The 20,528-nt window shown below is 37.0% G+C and overlaps 1 protein-coding gene across 1 annotated transcript in view; it reads left to right on the top strand.

Moving 5' to 3' along the window:
* Nucleotides 1–20,528, top strand: part of LOC115464521 (vomeronasal type-2 receptor 26-like) — a 64,408-nt gene that overhangs the window by 11,316 nt on the left and 32,564 nt on the right. The window contains exon 2 of the mRNA XM_030194885.1: nt 2,296–2,587. Coding sequence (XP_030050745.1) covers nt 2,296–2,587 — 292 coding nt within the window. The remainder of the gene's footprint in view (nt 1–2,295; nt 2,588–20,528) is intronic.

Raw genomic sequence — 20,528 nt, 5'->3', positions numbered from 1 at the left:
GAACTACTTTATAGTAGACCGATGAAGATGATTGATGTTGTCTAACGTTGCCATTACAATAAATATGATGGCAACGGACATCGCTGAGGTCATTTAAATCATTAAATCATCAAGTGATAGTAGTTTGTAAGCAGTGTATTGGTGCTAGTTGGATATACTGGAATTACTACTTTGGGATTGCATGTTTGTTTTCCAACAATTTATTATAAAATAATAGCCATTGGTGTGAGTTATATAGATTTTAGAAACGCCACACCCCACCCAGGGACATGCCCCCTTTTCAACTATGCAGCATAGAATTTACACGCACCGTGTTACAAAATACGCTTAGCGATATGTGCACATAAAACTTAATGCCAATTAGTGTTGATAATTGCTTGTTAACATCCAATTAACAGCACTGATTAGCTAGTTAAACATTAAACTTACGCACATTGTTATAGAATACGCTTCGATTTCCACTCAGAAATTGAGTTGTGATATATAGAATCCCGGGGACAGAGCACAAAAGCATCTAGCATGTGCCCATTTAAAAAAAAAAAAAAAAAAAAAAAAAAAAAGATAGACGTTTTTCAGCTTCAAAAATGACTATCACGTTCACTACTAGAATTTTTGTATGTTTTCTGCAAGAAATGTTATTATTTACTTAATAATACTTAATATAATCAATTACAAGTATTCACTTGCACCAGAAACACAGAGCAAGCAAAAAAATAAATAAAGAAAAACAATATAGGATGCAAGGGTCTCTTCCTTAGACCATTAAAAAATTTTTAATGGCAGCACCCTAATGGCAACATTAACACATGATATAAGATACAAAAGAAAAGATCCTCTGTACTCTCAACTGTAAGCAATAGGAAAAAAATCTCAAAGACCAGTGAAAATAAAAAACAGGGAGGAAAAAGCCTGAAGAAGCTCCTAGCTTAATAGCTGACAGAGCAGGACTTCTTCATCATTGGCAAAAAACCTCCCTGATCAACATGATCTCAAAATAAGGAGCTGAAGAGACACTAACTTGTTAAAAAAAAACCAGCTTAAATACTTAGCTGTGGAGTCTCTTTCTCCCGACTATAGCACAGACCGTGACCAATGATGGCCAACATTTTGTAGAGCTCAATCAGAGTCAATCGGTCAGAAAATTTAAACTCTATTCAAAAAACTAACGGAAAGATGGAGACATACACCATTTGTTTTGTTATTCGTAACATCTGTTTTGTAGTTCGTAACATTAACACATGGCCATTAATACAAAAAATACTTAGCAAAAATGCCCCTCCACGTGTAAAAACACAATCTATGCAGTAAGATTCAGGAAAGTTAGCTGTTCGATCTGCTTTTTCAGGCACTAATGTACTTACCCATGAGTTTTCTGCCTTTTAGCAGAAAAGTCAGCTATAGCTACCCATAAGAATATGTTGGATAACAAACTTTGCATGAGAAAACCTGACCATTAACTCATTCTCATCTGCTGGTTTTCCAAAACTTCATAGACATTGAGCCACTTTACATATTTTTCTATTGCAGAAATTCATGGACTCTGAATTTAAATCACCTTTCACTTGTGGTGAAATACGTATAAAAGCTTTCTACAGAGACTGGCCACCTCTTGAAATTTGCAAAAGTTTACAAAGATTAGAACATTTTTCTGCGGTTGTGCGTTTTCTGCTTGTTATGTCAGTAGTGTGATACGGAGGTAATGTGAGTATAAGAAGGGTCGGCATTCAAGGGGACTACTGTAAAGGGGTCTGAGAGTGCCAATTTGTCCCTCCCTACTTTCCTTCTCTTCCTTCCTTCTTTCTTCCATCCTCCTCCCAACATTTATTCCCCTTCTCCAATCTCACCTCCTTCCCCTTTCCTTTCCTTCCTTTCTTTTCCTGTCCCTTCCTTGGTTAGTCCCTTGTGTCTGCTCTTCTCACTACCTGTCTCTTCTCCTTTCTGTCTGGGACACGTCTTCACCTGTGGTGGATAGGAACATCCACTAACACTTTCAACTGTTCCCCCATGGGTCTGGCTTCATTTTTGTTGGTAGGGACTGGGAACTTCCACCTATGCCACCTCCCTTTGTTGAAGGACAGAACAAATATGGGAAGATAGGGAGTGAGAGGAAAGAAATGCATTTAATTTGTGCTAAACCTGGAGCGTGCCCTTTTCCATCTTGTTGTTTGAAAAAATATATACGAGAAGAACATTGTTCTAACCCTATTTTGCTCATGTCTACTACCAATGTCTACATCTCTGTATCTTATAGTTTGATGCTAATTTCATATTATGTGTCATTTGTTGTTCTTAAAGTCCTATATCCTTGAATTATTACAACTTCTTGGCCTTTGTGTCTGCGGTGGAGGAGATTAACAACAGCTCGGAGCTCTTACCCAACCTCACACTGGGGTTCCACATTTATGACCCTTACAACAATTTATTCTTAATGTATACAGCTGCCATGAATATATTGTCAGGAATGGACACCGGGATCCCAAACTACAGCTGCAAAACATCTGGACCACTGGTTGCTGTCATTGAAGGTCTTCCAGCTGAGAAATCGAGTGAGTTTTCCAGCCTGTCCAGGATATACCACTACCCACAGGTCAGGGAATATATTGATTTTACTTCATAACCTCTTCTATACACTTTCCTTAAACAGCAAAATTAAAACAAATTATTAACCCCTCACCCTTAAGTGTGACAAGCTACAGAATTCAAATGGTGATTTACAGTCAAAAATTTGTAAAAAGAAATGCATGGAAGAAAATAATCACTGGGGCAAATATTTACTCATTAGAGCAGCAGGCTGAGTGCCAGGGAAGTCAGGGTTCAAGTCCTATCCCCCCCCCCCCCCCAACAATACTTGTGACTTTCAGTCATTCACTTCACACTTCATTGCCTTTGTTGAAAAGCAAAGTTACTCACCTGTAGCAGGTGTTCTCTGAGGAGAGCAGGACACGTATTCTCTGACAAAGCCCAGGTACAGATGCTGCCCAACATAATATTTATTTATTGATTTTAAGATGCTTTTGGCAGTGCCCCACCGCTCATGTGCAAGCACGGGATCATCAGTACTGTAATATAGCTAAAAGATTATAACTCTTGGGGAGGAGGGAGGGTATGTGAGAATACATGTTCTGCTGTCCTCGGAGAATACCTGCTACAGGTGAATAACTTCGCTTTCTCCAAGGACAAACAGGATATCCATATTGTAAGGTCTCCATCACCAGGAGACTCTTGGAAAAGTCTCCTGCACCGGGAGACTCTTGAGTCCCTTGGCCCTTTAGCTGAGCTGTGTGCTGTAATCCACTGCTAAAAAGCGCACAGCAATCCACAAGGTCAGATAATTATACTTTATTGTAATCCCTTTGTGTCAACTGCTCCTCCAAAGGTAGTTCCCACCACAGCATTTCTCAAGAAGCATAGCAGTTCAACATCATAATATTCAAAACAAAACAAATCCCAAAAGGTTCCAAAATCTCAGCAGTTCATATAAAGCAGTTATGCAAAGCAATTCTTCAAACAAAGTAGCTCAAAAAGGGTTCAAACTCCCAGCAGTTCAAGTATAGCAGGTATGCAAAGTAATTCTCCAAACACAGTAGCTCCAGAAAGGGTTCAAACCCTCCCCAGCAGTTCATGTCAGCAATTAGACAAAACAATTCCCCAAACACAGCAGTTCGGAAAGGATTCAAACTCCCAGCTGTTCATGTATAGCAGTTATGCCCAAAACCACCACTCCTCCTCCTCTCTCCCTTTCAAAAGAAATCAACCTAGGGAGAGTGGCAAGGGTCCTCCCCAACCAGTCCAGCATTATTCCATGACCACCACCCGCCTGACCCTTCCGTGGTACATAAGTACATAAGTAATGCCATACTGGGAAAAGACCAAGGGTCCATCGAGCCCAGCATCCGCCAATGACAGCGACCAATCCAGGCCAAGGGCACCTGGCAAGCTTCCCAAACGTACAAACATTCTATACATTCTATACATGTTATTCCTGGAATTGTGGATTTTTCCCAAGTCCATTTAGTAGTGGTTTATGGACTTGGCCTTTAGGAAACCGTCTAACCCCTTTTTAAACTCTGCCAAGCTAACCGTCTTCACCACGTTCTCTGGCAATGAATTTCAGAGTTTAATTATGCGTTGGGTGAAGAAACATTTTCTCCGATTTGTTTTAAATTTACTACACTGTAGTTTCATCGCATGCCCCCTAGTCCTAGTATTTTTGGAAAGCGTGAACAGACGCTTCACATCCACCTGTTCCACTCCACTCATTATTTTATATACCTCTATCATCTCCCCCCTCAGCCGTCTCTTCTCCAAGCTGAAAAGCCTTAGCCTCTTTAGTCTTTCTTCATAGGGAAGTCGTCCCATCCCCGCTATCATTTTAGTCGCCCTTCGCGGCACCTTTTCCAATTCTACTGTATCTTTCTTGAGATGCGGTGACCAGAATAGAACACAATACTCAAGATGCGGTCACACCATGGAGCAATACAACAGCATTATAACATCCTCACACCTGTTTTCCATACCTTTCCTAATAATACCCAACATTCTATTTGCTTTCCTAGCCGCAGCAGTACACTGAGCAGAAGGTTTCAGTGTATTATCGACGACGACACCCAGATCCCTTTCTTGGTCTGTAACTCCTAACGTGGAACCTTGCATGATGTAGCTATAATTTGGGTTCTTTTTTCCCACATGCATCACCTTGCACTTGCTCACATTAAACATCATCTGCCATTTAGCCGCCCAGTCTCCCAGTCTCGTAAGGTCCTTCTGTAATTTTTCACAATCCTGACACGAGTTTTAACAACTTTGAATAACTTTGTGTCATCAGCAAATTTAATTACCTCGCTAGTTACTCCCATCTCTAAATCATTTATAAATATATTAAAAAGCAGCGGTCCTAGCACAGACCCCTGAGGAACCCCACTAACTACCCTTCTCCATTGTGAATACTGTCCATTTAACCCCACTCTCTGTTTCCTATCCTTCAACCAGTTTTTAATCCACAATAGGACATTTCCTCCTATCCCATGTCCTTCCAATTTCCTCTGTAGCCTTTCATGAGGTACCTTCTCAAACGCCTTTTGAAAATCCTGTTCTCTCAGCTCCCCTCATGGGATAGCCACCTTTCCCCTTCTTCTACCAGGCTCTCCTCCCGAGCAGCCCTCTCCTGTTTCACCTCTTTCCTTCCAGTTTAGTCAGAGTAGCAATCTCCATCGGCTCCTCTTGCTCTAGTTCCTCTCCCTTTTCTTCCCCTTGCCAGTCCATAGGTTCCTCCCCACACCCATTGCTCAGCTGATCTCTATTTGCTTGATTGGGCAGGTTCAGAACTCCTTCCCTCATCCTGGCTCTCTGGGACAGGTTTTTCCAACTCCCTTCTCTTGCCCTCCTGACCTCCTCTGGGGGCAGTTGGGGATTGAAGTCCCTGTTTCTACCATGGGACCTACTCAAGGGCTGCTGGGAAGTGTAGTCTTTTCCTTTTCTCCAATCCCCCAGTGGAAAAGACTCCTTCCTTTCTCTACGCAGTCTCCCTCCCTCTCGAGCCTCCTCGTTCCTCCATGTGCCTTCATTCTCCCTCTCACCCTCATATTTCCCACAATACTCACATGTGGGAATCCCTAGCTACCAGGCTCACTAAAAACATCTGCACAAACAACAAGTCCAATAAAAATGTTATGGAAAAATTTCCTCTTACCAAAGAAGCTCTGACTCTGGGTTCAGATATATATCTTTATTGTAAAATCCTGTATACAGGGAGACTAGATGAACAAGAAATCTCAGCTTACAGTCTGACTATACTGATTCACTGCAACCTTAAATAGCCAAGAATACTATTATCTTTACCATCACCAGCTCACCAGGTGCTGTATTTCTGGTTAAGAAAGAACATATAATGATCCCCTTCTTGCCCCCTCAGGCTACTGTAGATAAGGCCCATACACCTCTGTTATTTTCCCAGTCAATTGACATTCCAGACTTCTAAGATGATTTTGGCCTATTTACTACTAACAAGCTAGTTAATTACAAGCATGACATATATATATGACCTTTCTAACGTCAGCAATTTATTTCAGTAATTATTATTCTGCAGTGAGATACAATTCTATTAGACTACAGCATGTACATTCTATAACAGAATAAGCATAATCCTAATATATACACATATAGAATGATCATGATTTCCATTACAAAAAATAGCAGAGGTGGTTCAGGAAAGAAGGAAACAACTGAGGGTTCTCAAACAAATTTTTATTGAAGAATAACCCTCTTTGGCCAAGTTTCAGCTCTAGTTTTCATCAGGGGTCATAACACTCTTCAATATTTGCCCAATTGAATGTAAGTCTATATATAATCTCCATCTGACGGTGGATGGTCCTCTGTATTGCAGCAGCATCTGCTGTTTTTCTTGGACTCACCAAAAACATCAACAATAAGAGAATAGAGACTTGCAATGGCAAGGTTAACTGAAAAAAAAAACCAATCAACCTTAACTTAACTGTTGTGAAGGTGCTATCTGGAACAGAAGAAAATGGGCCTAAAAGGGTGGAGTTGAATTCTAGACACCAACCAAATTTTGCAGGACCGTCTGACCAACCTACCATCATGTCAGGTATTCTGTTCAAAGCAGTAATAAGATGTGAATGTGTGGACTGAAGACCACATTGCTGCCTTGCAAATATCCTCAATGAAGGCTGATCTCAATTGGTCTACCAACCTAGCCATGGCTGTAACACTGTGATCCATGACATAACCCTCCAGAGTCAGCCCAGTCTGGGGGTAAGTGAATAAAGTGCATTTACCGATGACTGCCCCCATCATGTTTGGGTCAAAAGAAGCTAAAAGTTTCATGGACTGTCTATGGGCTTTATTCTGCTCCAGATAGAAGGCCAAGGCTCACTTGCACTCCAAGGTGTCTAGTGTACTTTCATCAAGATGGGCATGAGGCTTTGGGAAGAATGTTGGTAGAACAATTGACTGATTAAGATGGAACTCCAACACGACCTTAGGAAGAAAGTTAGATGGGTGCAAAGAACTATTCTGTTATGATGAAAACTTATATAGGGTGGATCAGTTACTAGAGCTTGACGCTCTCTGACTCTTTGAGCTGAAGTGACCACCATCAAAAATTCCCTGATATTCAGATATTCTTCTCATAGCTATATACAGTAGCTGAAAATATGCACATATTTAACCCCTGATTTTATAAAAGCTGCCAAAAAAGTGAATGCAAATTTAGGTGTACCCCCGATCTGTGCATGCAATTTAATAGGATAATGAGTGAAGTAGTGCTAATAATTTGCTTTTTAACAATTATTGGCACTAATTAGATTTAAATGGGAATTACATGCGTAAATTTAGGTGCAGGATCCGTACCTAAAATTTACACACCGCCTGAAAAAGGGTACGCAGAAATGGGAGGAGCTTGGACATTTTGGGGGAGTTTTATGCGTAATTATAAAATATGGATAAATTTAGGCTTGTGCATTTGCACTGTGTTTTCATTGGTTCAAATGGTGGTGCCTAAGTTTACATGCAACCTCTCCGCTTATGCGTTATTCTATAAACTGCGTTGAACTTTAGCTGTGGCTTATAGTATACCACTTAAGCCGGGCGGTAGGGGAGTTTGGTGCTGATTTTTTAGCCCCTAAGACACAATCACTAATGCCAGTCCTCTAGCTGGTATAAATGCGTATGTATGGATGTTCAAATAGATCTGGACAGTTGTATTTATAGCTGTGCGGGGATATTCATATGTCTATACCTCTAAACCCATCCCAAGCACAAATCCACTCTTAGTACATATTATTTTATGTTGTGAAGGATCTTCAGAATTAATGCAACAAGACTGCTTGATCACTAGTTTTCTGGCAATCAGGTGCAAATCGTCATTGATCCTGTGAATATGGTAAAAAAAATACACTTCATAGCATCAATGACGGATTTGCACCTGATTGCACCATGCACATACCCACTACAATAAATGCACTAAAATGTCACGGCTTGTACGTTTCTGCTAGTCGCTATTCTATAAGAAGTCATTCACTTGTGTCAATGACTAGACTACAATTAGTTACAGACCTTCTTGATGCCATCAATTGGTGACGCCTTGTAGAATTACTCCCAAAGTTTGGAAATGTACAAATACAAATCTCTGTGCCTGAGACCCTTTTATTAAACTGTGTTTGGCTGTAATGTAGCTTAAAATGTTGTACCACGCGATGCGCTCAGGTGTCCTGTGGTAACTGCCAAATCGGCGTATACTAACAGCACACGAAAAACTATTTAAACATTTTTTGAGGGGGCATGCAAGGGGGTAGACAGTGGGCATTCCTGCACTAATCAGTTAACGTAGCTACATTATCGTGTGCTAACTAGTTCGTGCAGGAACACAGGTGGCGATAAGAGCTCACGTGGTAAGAAATTTTTAATAGCCGTGGCCTAATGGCACATGGCCATTAATACAAAAAATACATAAAGACCATTTTTATGGCCGTGGTAAAAATGACCTTAACTCATGGGAAAAACCCAGCTATGGCCAGCTAAGCCCATGTATTCCCATAGCTTAATAAAAGCACAGTTCCCTCTAAGCTGAGCGGGAGTCCTCCATCTACAGTCCTGCCAGTGGGAGGTGCTGTTTCACTATCACTTTTTCAATAAAGAGGAACAGGCAAGTTCTGCAGACCTCCAGGGAGTCTGCCTGTCCCTAGTGATTGAAAACATAATATTGAAGCACCACCCCCTACTGGTATCAATGCAGTTGGAAGACTGCTGCTCAGCTTAGAGGGAACAGTAAGTAAAAGGACCTCTAAACTTCTATGAATGTATGTTTAGTCTGTTCAAGCATACGTTGGGGATGGACTGAGATAGGTGTAATTCCTGCTGCAATATTTATAAAACACAGGTGCACATCTCAGCAGCCCTGTTTCCTGAATCAAAGCAGGATTTAGCCGACCTACTGTATATAAAACTTCCATCCACCTTCCTCTGGCAATTTTGAGATAGAAAAGCTAGATCGCTCCTGCATTTAAAAAAAATTATTTATCAATTTTCAAAATATTATAATCACATTATAACAATGCAACTAAGGAAATAAAGGAAAACATCAGAAAAGGAAAAATATATATCATCATATATCATGAAAACGTTATAATCTTTAGTCCACAATTATTAGGTAACCGAGCCAAGATACTAAGAAATTAAAATAAAGGAAAAAGAATAATTAACAGAATATATGCCAATATCAGGAACAATCCTCAACTAGCATAACAATGCATCTAGAACTGTGGGATTTATGTCTGAACCTTTGTTTCCTGTTTAGAAACCACAAGTTCTAATAATCGCTTAAGGTCAGTAAAGACATAGGAATTATTATGAAAAGTGAAACAGCAAGCAAAAGGAAACCAAAACCAAAAACACATACCCAGAGCTTATGCCCTTGAGCACAAGGCCAAGAATTCCTGGCATCTCCTCTGGGTATTCCTAGATAAATCAGGAAAAATTCTTATCTTTGACCCCAAGAAATCACCATTCATATATCGAAAATATAACTTCAGAAAAATATCTCTGTCCGGTTCCAAGGCAAAAGTCACCAGGAAAGTGGTATGTTGAGTAACAACGAAAGATGACGACTCCAAGAAATTTGTTAAATTAGCATTTTGATTATCTTCTCTTTGTTTGGCTTCAGTTATCGTCAAGTAGTTAGCTAAAGGTGACAATCAGGGGCATTTTGGAAAGAGAAGGGCACCCATCTTCCGACACAAATTGGGAGATGGGCGTCCTCAACTGCAGTCCGTCGCGGGGACGACCAAAGTTCACGGGGGCGTGTCGGAAGTGTAGCGAAGGCGGGACTGAGGCATGCTTAAGAGATGGGCATCCTCGGCCAATAATGGAAAAAAGAAGGGCGTCCTTGACGAGCATTTGGTTGACTTTACTCGGTCCATTTTTTTTCACGACCAAGCCTCAAAAAGGTGCCCAAACTGACCCAATGCACCACGGGCCTTTAAAATGGAACAAAGTTCTTTAATGAATGAGCCTTGACCCGACACGGGCCGTGTTTCGGTGACTAGCACCTGCGTCAGGGGTCTACATAAAATACAAAACATAGAAATAATATATTTTTAAAAATTGTTAACATATAATGAATAAAACCAAGAATTAAAAATAATATTTAGACTCATCAAGCATACATATATAAGCCTATATAAACACCTAAAGCATTTAATATTTTAACATTGCATTTAATAATTTAACATTCTCATATATTATTATATAGTAATTTGAAAATAAATGGATAATTAATCAAAACAAAAATGGTAATGGTAACTCACCACAGTGATGACGTGGAAAACTTGGGGAATAACTCGAATATTTTCATCTACAATATTCCTTACTTTTGGACAAAAAATTTTTCATATATTAATATATGTTTAAAATGCTTATTTTAATTATTAATAATATATTTTATAGAAAGGCCATATTATATAATACTGGCTATAACTGAATTTAAAAATAATTTTTTAAAACATTTTAAAATATACAACAAATTTCAAACATTACACTGATAATATCATGAGCCTTCAAAAACATTCAAATCAGCACAGAATAAATAGATATATACATCTTCAAATATAAAAGCCAAAAATATAATATCTAGTGGCATTACTTGATCTTAATTTTGAAAAAACAGCATTTTGTCACTATATGTGTATATATATATACATATATATATATGCATATATACATATGTATCTGTGTATATGTATATCTATATATTATAGCATAAACAGGGCTTCTATTATCTTTTGAAGCTCTGGGTATATTTATTTGGTTATCTGCCAATTGCAATTAATTATGTAAACTTTATTTGTAACTGCTATAATGGTATTTTAGCTAATGACAAAATACCTTAAAAATTTGCATTTATTTTGTTATCTACCAGTCACAATTAATTATACAAATGGCATCTTGAATAGTGGCAAAGGATTAACAGGGCTTTAATTCACATGTATATGTTTCTCACATCAGCATTCATTTAATAAAATGTCTTCAATATATCTTTTAAAACATAGCAAAGATGATTTTCATAAACAATAAAATACTGACTTTCATTTTAACTCAAGTGTCAAAAGAAAAAAATCTGTATACCTCAAACTATATTGCCAAACAGAAGGGTTTCAATGAGTATAACAAACCATAATGCCACAGACATTACCAAAAAGATTGTGCAATTGATAAAAGTTGTTAAATCATGAGGCAGCAAATACTATAGTGCCTAACTTAGAAACTTCCTACAATTTATTGTCATGACAAAAAACTTACCCCCACGTCTCATGTAGTAAAAGCTACAAAGCACCAAGGCACTTTCACTTTCTGTATCAAAATGGATGAAAAGCTGTGCTCTCAAAAGGCTCTGCTTTTAATACCACGTCACACAGGGTGGAGACATTTTTTGATTAACTTAAGTGAAAACACCTAATCTTCACAAAGCATTAACCTTTATCCTATCAAATGAATTTAGGTGGTTACTGGGTCTAAAAGCCTGCCAGATATGCAGGAATCATTTACTGGGTCCTAAAGCCTACATTATTAAAATGGCCATTTGTTTAAAATATATATAAAATAACAGGATATTGAGTAATTATCAAAACAATTAACTAACTATATTGCAATTTTAATCTATTTAGCAAATCTATAAATTGTATCTTCAATTAACTCTTCATATTCCAATTTGTTATCTACTCTTAAAATGAATATTTATCAAATATTAAATGACCAAATTTAAAAAGATTTTCTGAACAAATATGAACTTACCATACCCCAATTTTAATTTACTAAGTCTATTAATTATATTTTAAATTTAACTGTTCATATACTATTTTATTATGTCATTAAAAAAGCTTGTAAATGCTAAAATTGAGTTTAAACAGCACTTCATTCTTATAATTGTATGTTTATATTGTGCCATTATTATCTACCTTGTGAGTCTATAAATTACATTTATAATTAATTATTAAATTCTAAATATAAACTTAAATAATATTACAAACATATGGTTTTATCATTAAATGTACCAATATATTCTAATGTATTTACTATATAAAATGATTATTAAAAAATGAATTAAAATTAATTAAAAAATTAATGAAAAACATTTTTTGAAACCTTAAAAACTAGAATGAAACGTGAGTGGCATTACAAATCTGTAGTTTTATCATAATGTTATGTTGAATATACCCATGCAATCAAATGTTAAACTTAAATAAGTACATGTGTGAATCATTTGTTCATAAATACATGACATCAAACGATCAAAAATATGCTTTAAACCAAGCATATCATACATCCATTAGTCACATATATAAATGTTCCTTAAAGTGAACTGCAAAGAACATCCTTCCAATGTTTGAAAAGAAAGAAAACAACATAGTTTAAATATTCATTGAAAAACAGACAAGTCTATCTCTAGATTAAGTCCTGCAGGAGTTACTGTATTGAATTCAAAAATAGTTCTTTGTTCTCGTTGTAACAAAAGCAGATCAAGGTCACCACCACGCCACGGCTTTTTAACCACTTGATAGACAAAAAAACGGAGATCAGACGGGGAATGCGATTGTTCCATATAATGTTGCACAAGTGGGGCAGTAAGATTACCCCGATTGATATTACTCCTATGCTCAATTATGCGCGTCTTGATTTTTCTCTTTGTTTTACCCACGTAAAGTAATGAGCAAGGGCACATAATAACATATACGACATGTGTGGTATTGCAGTTAGTGTGGTTCAGCAGTTTATAAATTTTGCCAGTCTGCGGATGTTCAAAGGATACAATATCCATTGACAACTGACATACCGAACAACTCTTGCATGGATGATGGCCAATAGCAAAATGATCCAGTTCTAATCGTTGATCATTGTTAGTTTGAGGCAGTGATGATGGGGCAATAATTTCTTTTAAATTCCTTCCTCTAGTGTGTGCGATTGTGACTTTTTTATCTTGAAAGCAACTGTGTTCTTCAAGGATATGCCAGTTGTTATATATAATTTTCTGAATGTCTCTTGAATAGTTTGAGAACTGTAGGCTGCAAACAATATCTGGTGTTTTTCTATCATCTCGTGGTTTGAGTAATTTTTCTCTGTCAGATGTTCTAGCCTGTTGAAAGCCTTTAGTAATACATTTTGAAGGATAACCTCGATCCTGGAATTTTTTCTGTAGAGGTTTGGATTGTTCTTCAAAATCATTTATTTGGCTACACAGTCTCCGGAGCCGTAGGAACTGTGATCGTGGAAGATTCTCCTTGAGACTTCTACTATGGAAACTGTCAAAGTGCAAAAACTGGTTTTTGTCAATCGGTTTCTTAAAAATTGTTGTATCAAACCTGTCCATATTTTTAATGATATTTATATCCAAAAAAGCAATAGAATTCTGATGGAGTTGCATTGTAAATCTGAGATTAGGATCTAGGGAATTGAGCCAGGTATAAAAGGTTTGCAATCTTTCAAGATCTCCCTTCCAAAACATCAAAATATCATCGATATAGCGTTTCCACAGTTTAATTTCATCTTGAAATGGATTTGTTTCCAAAAATTCTTTTTCAAATTGCGCTACATAGAGAATAGCGATGTCTGGGGCCATAGTTGCACCCATTGCAGTTCCCTTTATCTGTTTGTAGAATTTTCCTTGAAAGCATAAAAAATTTTCTTTTAATGCTAGTGTTGCTAATTCAATAATAAAGGATGTTGGAATCCGCATGTTGTCTGTGCGATTATCAAGAATATCCTTTAAAATATTAAGGGCCTTATCCTGAGGGATATTTGTATACAGACTTTCAATGTCAAAGGTCACTAATATAATGTTTTCATCATAACCTTCAAACTCGTCCAGAAGTTGAATCACATGTGCAGAATCTCTTATATACGATTTAACATATGGAATAAAAGGTCTCAAAAAAACATCTACAAATTTAGACAGAGGTTCTAAAAGTGATCCAATAGCAGCAACAATCGGTCTCCCAGGAGGATTAAGAAGTGTTTTATGCACCTTAGGTAACATATAAATTGTTGGTGTAATCGGATATGGCACACTTAAAAAATCTTTCTCTTTATTTGTTAAAAAACCAGACTCAAAACCAAATTTTATCCAGAAATCTATCTCTGCTTTTAATTCCATAGTGGGATCATTTTCTAGAAGTTTATAGAAATTAGTGTCAGACAATTGTCGTATTACTTCTTTTATATAGTCTGTCGAGTTTTGAATAACAACACCTCCTCCCTTGTCTGCAGGCTTAATGACAATTTCACTGTTGGATCTTAGAGATTGTAACGCCTCTTTCTCATTCTTTGTTAAGTTGTAAAAAAGTCTTTTCTTTTTCTTCTCTAATACTGTCAAATCACGCATCACACAACTCTGGAAGGCTTGTATTAATGGATCAGTGATACCTGGTGGAGTCCATCGTGATTTATTTTTGATGACACTGTTGTCTTGATAATCAACCGATTGTTCTTGAAAGTAATGCATGATCTTTAATTTCCTTTCAAACCGGTATAAGTCAACTCTTGTCTGAAACGGGTCATAATGATTCGTTGGTACAAACTTAAGACCTTTTTGTAAAACATGTGCTTGATCAGTGGTCAAAGTGTAGTCTGATAAATTGATCACCGGAATGTCGGTGGTCTGTTGTGCTACTGATTGAAGCTGGACGTTCTCTATCCTCGGCCCCTCCATATTCCTCCTCTCCCTCTGCCTCGTCCCCTTCCACGGTAGGGATAAGTCGGATACTGATATTTTCTGTTGTTTGTTGTTGAATATCGGTTCTCTCTGTTGTTCTTCACAGGTTGGTTCATGTCCCAAATCTTGTCTAAAAAATGATCTTGCTGACTCTCCTCAATTCTTCTGTTAATAACAGTTGAATTCTGTCTTGGAGTTGAACAAGGAGATGTAAATAGTTCGTCTGAGTCATTTCTAATTCTTTTCCTTGATTTTTCTGGGGGCATCCTGGAAGTCCCTTCATCAGCTTGTATGTTATCTTGATGTGATGTCAGATCCACCCTGTGACTCAGTTTACGTCTATTGGCTTTACTAGTGTATTTAGGAACAGCCCACGGGTATATATTACCACTCTTGTAATCGTTCTCATCACGTTTAAATTTGTCATATTTGTGACGTTTAATATCTTTTCGAAAAGTGTCAATCTTCTTTTGTAAAGAAGACATGTGTTGATCGAAGTTTGAATCTTCAACAGACAACACATCAGTTCTAATTTGAATTTCCTTTTTCAAAATGTCAACTCTTTCTTTGGATGTTTCTATAAGTAAAATCATTAGATCTAGCGAACATTTATTCAAAATTGCACACCACTTGTCCAAGAAAATTTTATTGTCTCTAAACATCTGTGGTTCTTTCTTAATTCTTAAACCACGTGGTATGCGTTGTACCCTACAATATTGTATCAGGGTTGCATAATGTAATTCGTTTCTTATCAAATTTTGTTTATGATTAATAACATCATGCCACTTATCAGATAACGTTTCATCCTCATTCTCATCGAAAATTGGTGGTTCCTGAAATAAATTATTTAGTCGATCCTCAGAATAACTGAGTACATTGTCCCAATTTTTAAAGGCCATCCCTCACTCGTGACTTGGGTATAACAAAAGAGAGGGAACAAAGTACAAACTAAAGTCCAAACAAAAAAACAGCACCACGGGCCTTTAAAATGGAACAAAGTTCTTTAATGAATGAGCCTTGACCCGACACGGGCCGTGTTTCGGTGACTAGCACCTGCGTCAGGGGTCTACATAAAATACAAAACATAGAAATAATATATTTTTAAAAATTGTTAACATATAATGAATAAAACCAAGAATTAAAAATAATATTTAGACTCATCAAGCATACATATATAAGCCTATATAAACACCTAAAGCATTTAATATTTTAACATTGCATTTAATAATTTAACATTCTCATATATTATTATATAGTAATTTGAAAATAAATGGATAATTAATCAAAACAAAAATGGTAATGGTAACTCACCACAGTGATGACGTGGAAAACTTGGGGAATAACTCGAATATTTTCATCTACAATATTCCTTACTTTTGGACAAAAAATTTTTCATATATTAATATATGTTTAAAATGCTTATTTTAATTATTAATAATATATTTTATAGAAAGGCCATATTATATAATACTGGCTATAACTGAATTTAAAAATAATTTTTTAAAACATTTTAAAATATACAACAAATTTCAAACATTACACTGATAATATCATGAGCCTTCAAAAACATTCAAATCAGCACAGAATAAATAGATATATATATCTTCAAATATAAAAGCCAAAAATATAATATCTAGTGGCATTACTTGATCTTAATTTTGAAAAAACAGCATTTTGTCACTATATGTGTATATATATACATATATATATATGCATATATATACATATGTATCTGTGTATATGTATATCTATATATTATAGCATAAACAGGGCTTCTATTATCTTTTGAAGCTCTGGGTATATTTATTTGGTTATCTGCCAATTGCAATTAATTATGTAAACTTTATTTGTAACTGCTATAATGGTATTTTAGCTAATGACAAAATACCTTAAAAATTTGCATTTATTTTGTTATCTACCAGTCACAATTAATTATACAAATGGCATCTTGAATAGTGGCAAAGGATTAACAGGGCTTTAATTCACATGTATATGTTTCTCACATCAGCATTCATTTAATAAAATGTCTTCAATATATCTTTTAAAACATATAAAAAGATATATTGAAGACATTTTATTAAATGAATGCTGATGTGAGAAACATATACATGTGAATTAAAGCCCTGTTAATCCTTTGCCACTATTCAAGATGCCATTTGTATAATTAATTGTGACTGGTAGATAACAAAATAAATGCAAATTTTTAAGGTATTTTGTCATTAGCTAAAATACCATTATAGCAGTTACAAATAAAGTTTACATAATTAATTGCAATTGGCAGATAACCAAATAAATATACCCAGAGCTTCAAAAGATAATAGAAGCCCTGTTTATGCTATAATATATAGATATACATATACACAGATACATATGTATATATATGCATATATATATATGTATATATATATATACACATATAGTGACAAAATGCTGTTTTTTCAAAATTAAGATCAAGTAATGCCACTAGATATTATATTTTTGGCTTTTATATTTGAAGATGTATATATCTATTTATTCTGTGCTGATTTGAATGTTTTTGAAGGCTCATGATATTATCAGTGTAATGTTTGAAATTTGTTGTATATTTTAAAATGTTTTAAAAAATTATTTTTAAATTCAGTTATAGCCAGTATTATATAATATGGCCTTTCTATAAAATATATTATTAATAATTAAAATAAGCATTTTAAACACATATTAATATATGAAAAATTTTTTGTCCAAAAGTAAGGAATATTGTAGATGAAAATATTCGAGTTATTCCCCAAGTTTTCCACGTCATCACTGTGGTGAGTTACCATTACCATTTTTGTTTTGATTAATTATCCATTTATTTTCAAATTACTATATAATAATATATGAGAATGTTAAATTATTAAATGCAATGTTAAAATATTAAATGCTTTAGGTGTTTATATAGGCTTATATATGTATGCTTGATGAGTCTAAATATTATTTTTAATTCTTGGTTTTATTCATTATATGTTAACAATTTTTAAAAATATATTATTTCTATGTTTTGTATTTTATGTAGACCCCTGACGCAGGTGCTAGTCACCGAAACACGGCCCGTGTCGGGTCAAGGCTCATTCATTAAAGAACTTTGTTCCATTTTAAAGGCCCGTGGTGCTGTTTTTTTGTTTGGACTTTAGTTTGTACTTTGTTCCCTCTCTTTTGTTATAACCAAACTGACCCAATGACCATCAGAGGGAATCGGGGATGACCTCCCCTTACTCCCCCAGTGGTCACCAACCCCCTCCCACCCTAAAAAAATTTAGAAAACATTTTTTGCCAGCCTGTATGCCAGCCTCAAATGTCATACCCAGCTCCATGACAGCAGTATGCAGGTCCCTGGAGCAGTTTTAGTGGGTGCAGTGCACTTCAGGCAGGCGGACCCAGGCCCATCCCCTCCTACCTGTTACACTTGTACTGGTAAATGTGAGCCCTTCAAAACCCACCCGAAACCCACTGTACCCACATGTAGGTGCCCCCCTTCACTCCTTAGGGCTATGATAGTGGTGTACACTTGTGGGTAGTGGGTTTTTTTTTTGGGGGGGGGGGTTAGGGGGCTCAGCACTGAAGGTAAGGGAGCTGTGCACCTGGGAGCAATTTGTGAAGTCCACTGCAGTGCCCCCTAGGGTGCCCGGATGGTATCCTGGCATGTGAGGGGGACCAGTGCACTATGAATGCTGGCTCCTCCCAAGACCAAATGGCTTGGATTTGGTCGTTTTTGAGATAGGCGTCCAGGCATCCTCAGTTTCCATTATTGCCAAAAAACGGGGACGACCATCTCTAAGGTCGACCTAAATCTTGATATTTGGGCATCCCCGACTGTATTATTGAAATGAAAGATGGCCGCCCATCTTGTTTCGATAATAGTGGTTTCCCCGCCCCTTCGCCGGGACATCCTTAGAGATGGGCACCCTTAGAGATAGTCGTCCCAGTTCGATTATACCCCTCAATGTCTCAGATGGAAGTTTTAAAACTTCTCTAAGGTATTTTCTAACCATTTCAACAGGAGCTATCAAAGGTCAGTGTGGAAAATTCAGAAATCGTAAAGTGTTCATTCTTAACCAATTTTCCAGATACTCCATCTTCCTACCGGTTAAATTCTTATCTTTTATAAGTGTCCCACATAATCCTTGTAATTCCAACTTGGTATTCTCCAGTGTAGTCACTTTATCTAGCTGCTGATGTAAAGCCTGAGAATGGGCAGCTACCATTCCTATTACAACCTCAGAAGAGAATATAGTAACTACTTGTATTAAAGATGAATTTACGGCATTCACAGTGTCCCACAGTGTGTCCAAAGTGACTATGGCTGGTCTAACCAGCATGTCCACCTTTAATCCTGAAGCTCCTTCCCCCACATCAGGCTCCGTACTCAGGGTTTGTTGTTGTAATCCCTGCTGCAATGAGAAAGAGCCAGAAATTACAACAGGGGAGGAGGTGAAAGCTGGCAAGCACTCCTGCGGAATCCCAGACGGAGAAGCTCCTTCCTCCAGGTCCACCTTAATACCAGTTAGCAGAGAGTTTCCAGGTTGTGGCGGGGCCTGGAAGCAGGGCTGAGAGAAACCCTGCTTGCATCACTGCCAGTTTCCAGTGGCACTGTCAAAGAAGAAAGTAATCCTGAGCATTCAGGGACTCTGAAAGAATCCAGTGGGGTCCACCCGGCAGTGGGGGCAACTGCTTAGTCTTCCCTCTCCTTTTCCCCATCATAAGACAGGTAAGGTGCCTGCTCAGCAAAGCTAGGGGGGTCTTTTACTAAAGCTTAGCTCAAAGATATCTGCAGCAGGGCCCATAGGAATAAAATGGGCCCTGCTGCAGATAACAAGCTAAGCTTTAGTAAAAGACCCCTTAAATGCGGTCCCAGACGGAGCTCCTACTCGAGCATCCACTCATGACGTCATCTTGGCTCTTGTTACACTCTGATCACGCCTACATTTAGAAGAAATGAATAAATAGAGGGGCTGGAGGAATGTAACCACCCTTCTCGGCTGGACTGTAGTGATGTGTTCCCAGATACCTGTTGTTGTAGTCGTGGCGAATATCTAGGGAACACACACTCACAGCCGAGGGAGTAGAACAAATAAACTAACCCCGTCCTTTACTCTCAAAGAATAAAGGAGGAAAAGAAGCTAAATTTAGGATTGGTTCCTGAAATGGAAGGACCAAATTCCTGAAATGGAAGGACCAAACTTTCAGATTTGCAAAATATCTTTTTCTTTATTGAATACAAATGCAAGCAAATTTTCATTCAAATAAATTTAACTTCCCAATTACTGTGTGGCTTAATAGAACTGCAATAACATATTCAACATTCAAATGTAGTTTTACATGTATACCCTTAACTTTTTCTGTTTCTTTTAACAAAATCACCTAAAAGGCAAAAAAAATACCTTTTCAGATAAGTGTTTAAATTGTCTTTTTATCAAAATCAGATATTTGTTGTTATTCTCTTTCCTGTTGTAAAAATTGGAGTCTTTGTGTGTACTATTGGTGTCTTTGCAGGGATCTCATGGATTTTTGGCTATTAGATGTACTGTTCCTTTGTTTTCCCTTAAGATGTTGTGAAAAAAAATATTTCTTTCAACACCCTTGGCAATGTCACTTAGCAGTAGTTGAATTTATTTAGGTGATTTCTTTCTTGCGTTGGAGCTCATCTGGAAAGCCTTCAGCGGATGATCCACAGAGTTCTTCTTCCTAAACCTCACTTATAAAGAAAATAATCAGGGAAGCAAAATCCTAAACTCCCTGTGCTTGTTCAGGAACTGACTCCACTCTGGTGACAAAATACTGTGGCCACACT

This window comes from Microcaecilia unicolor, chromosome 3 (genome assembly GCF_901765095.1).
Source record: "Microcaecilia unicolor chromosome 3, aMicUni1.1, whole genome shotgun sequence".
Taxonomy (NCBI): domain Eukaryota; kingdom Metazoa; phylum Chordata; class Amphibia; order Gymnophiona; family Siphonopidae; genus Microcaecilia; species Microcaecilia unicolor.
Note: the sequence above shows the minus strand (reverse complement) of the source record. Positions and strands in the feature narration are given on the sequence as shown.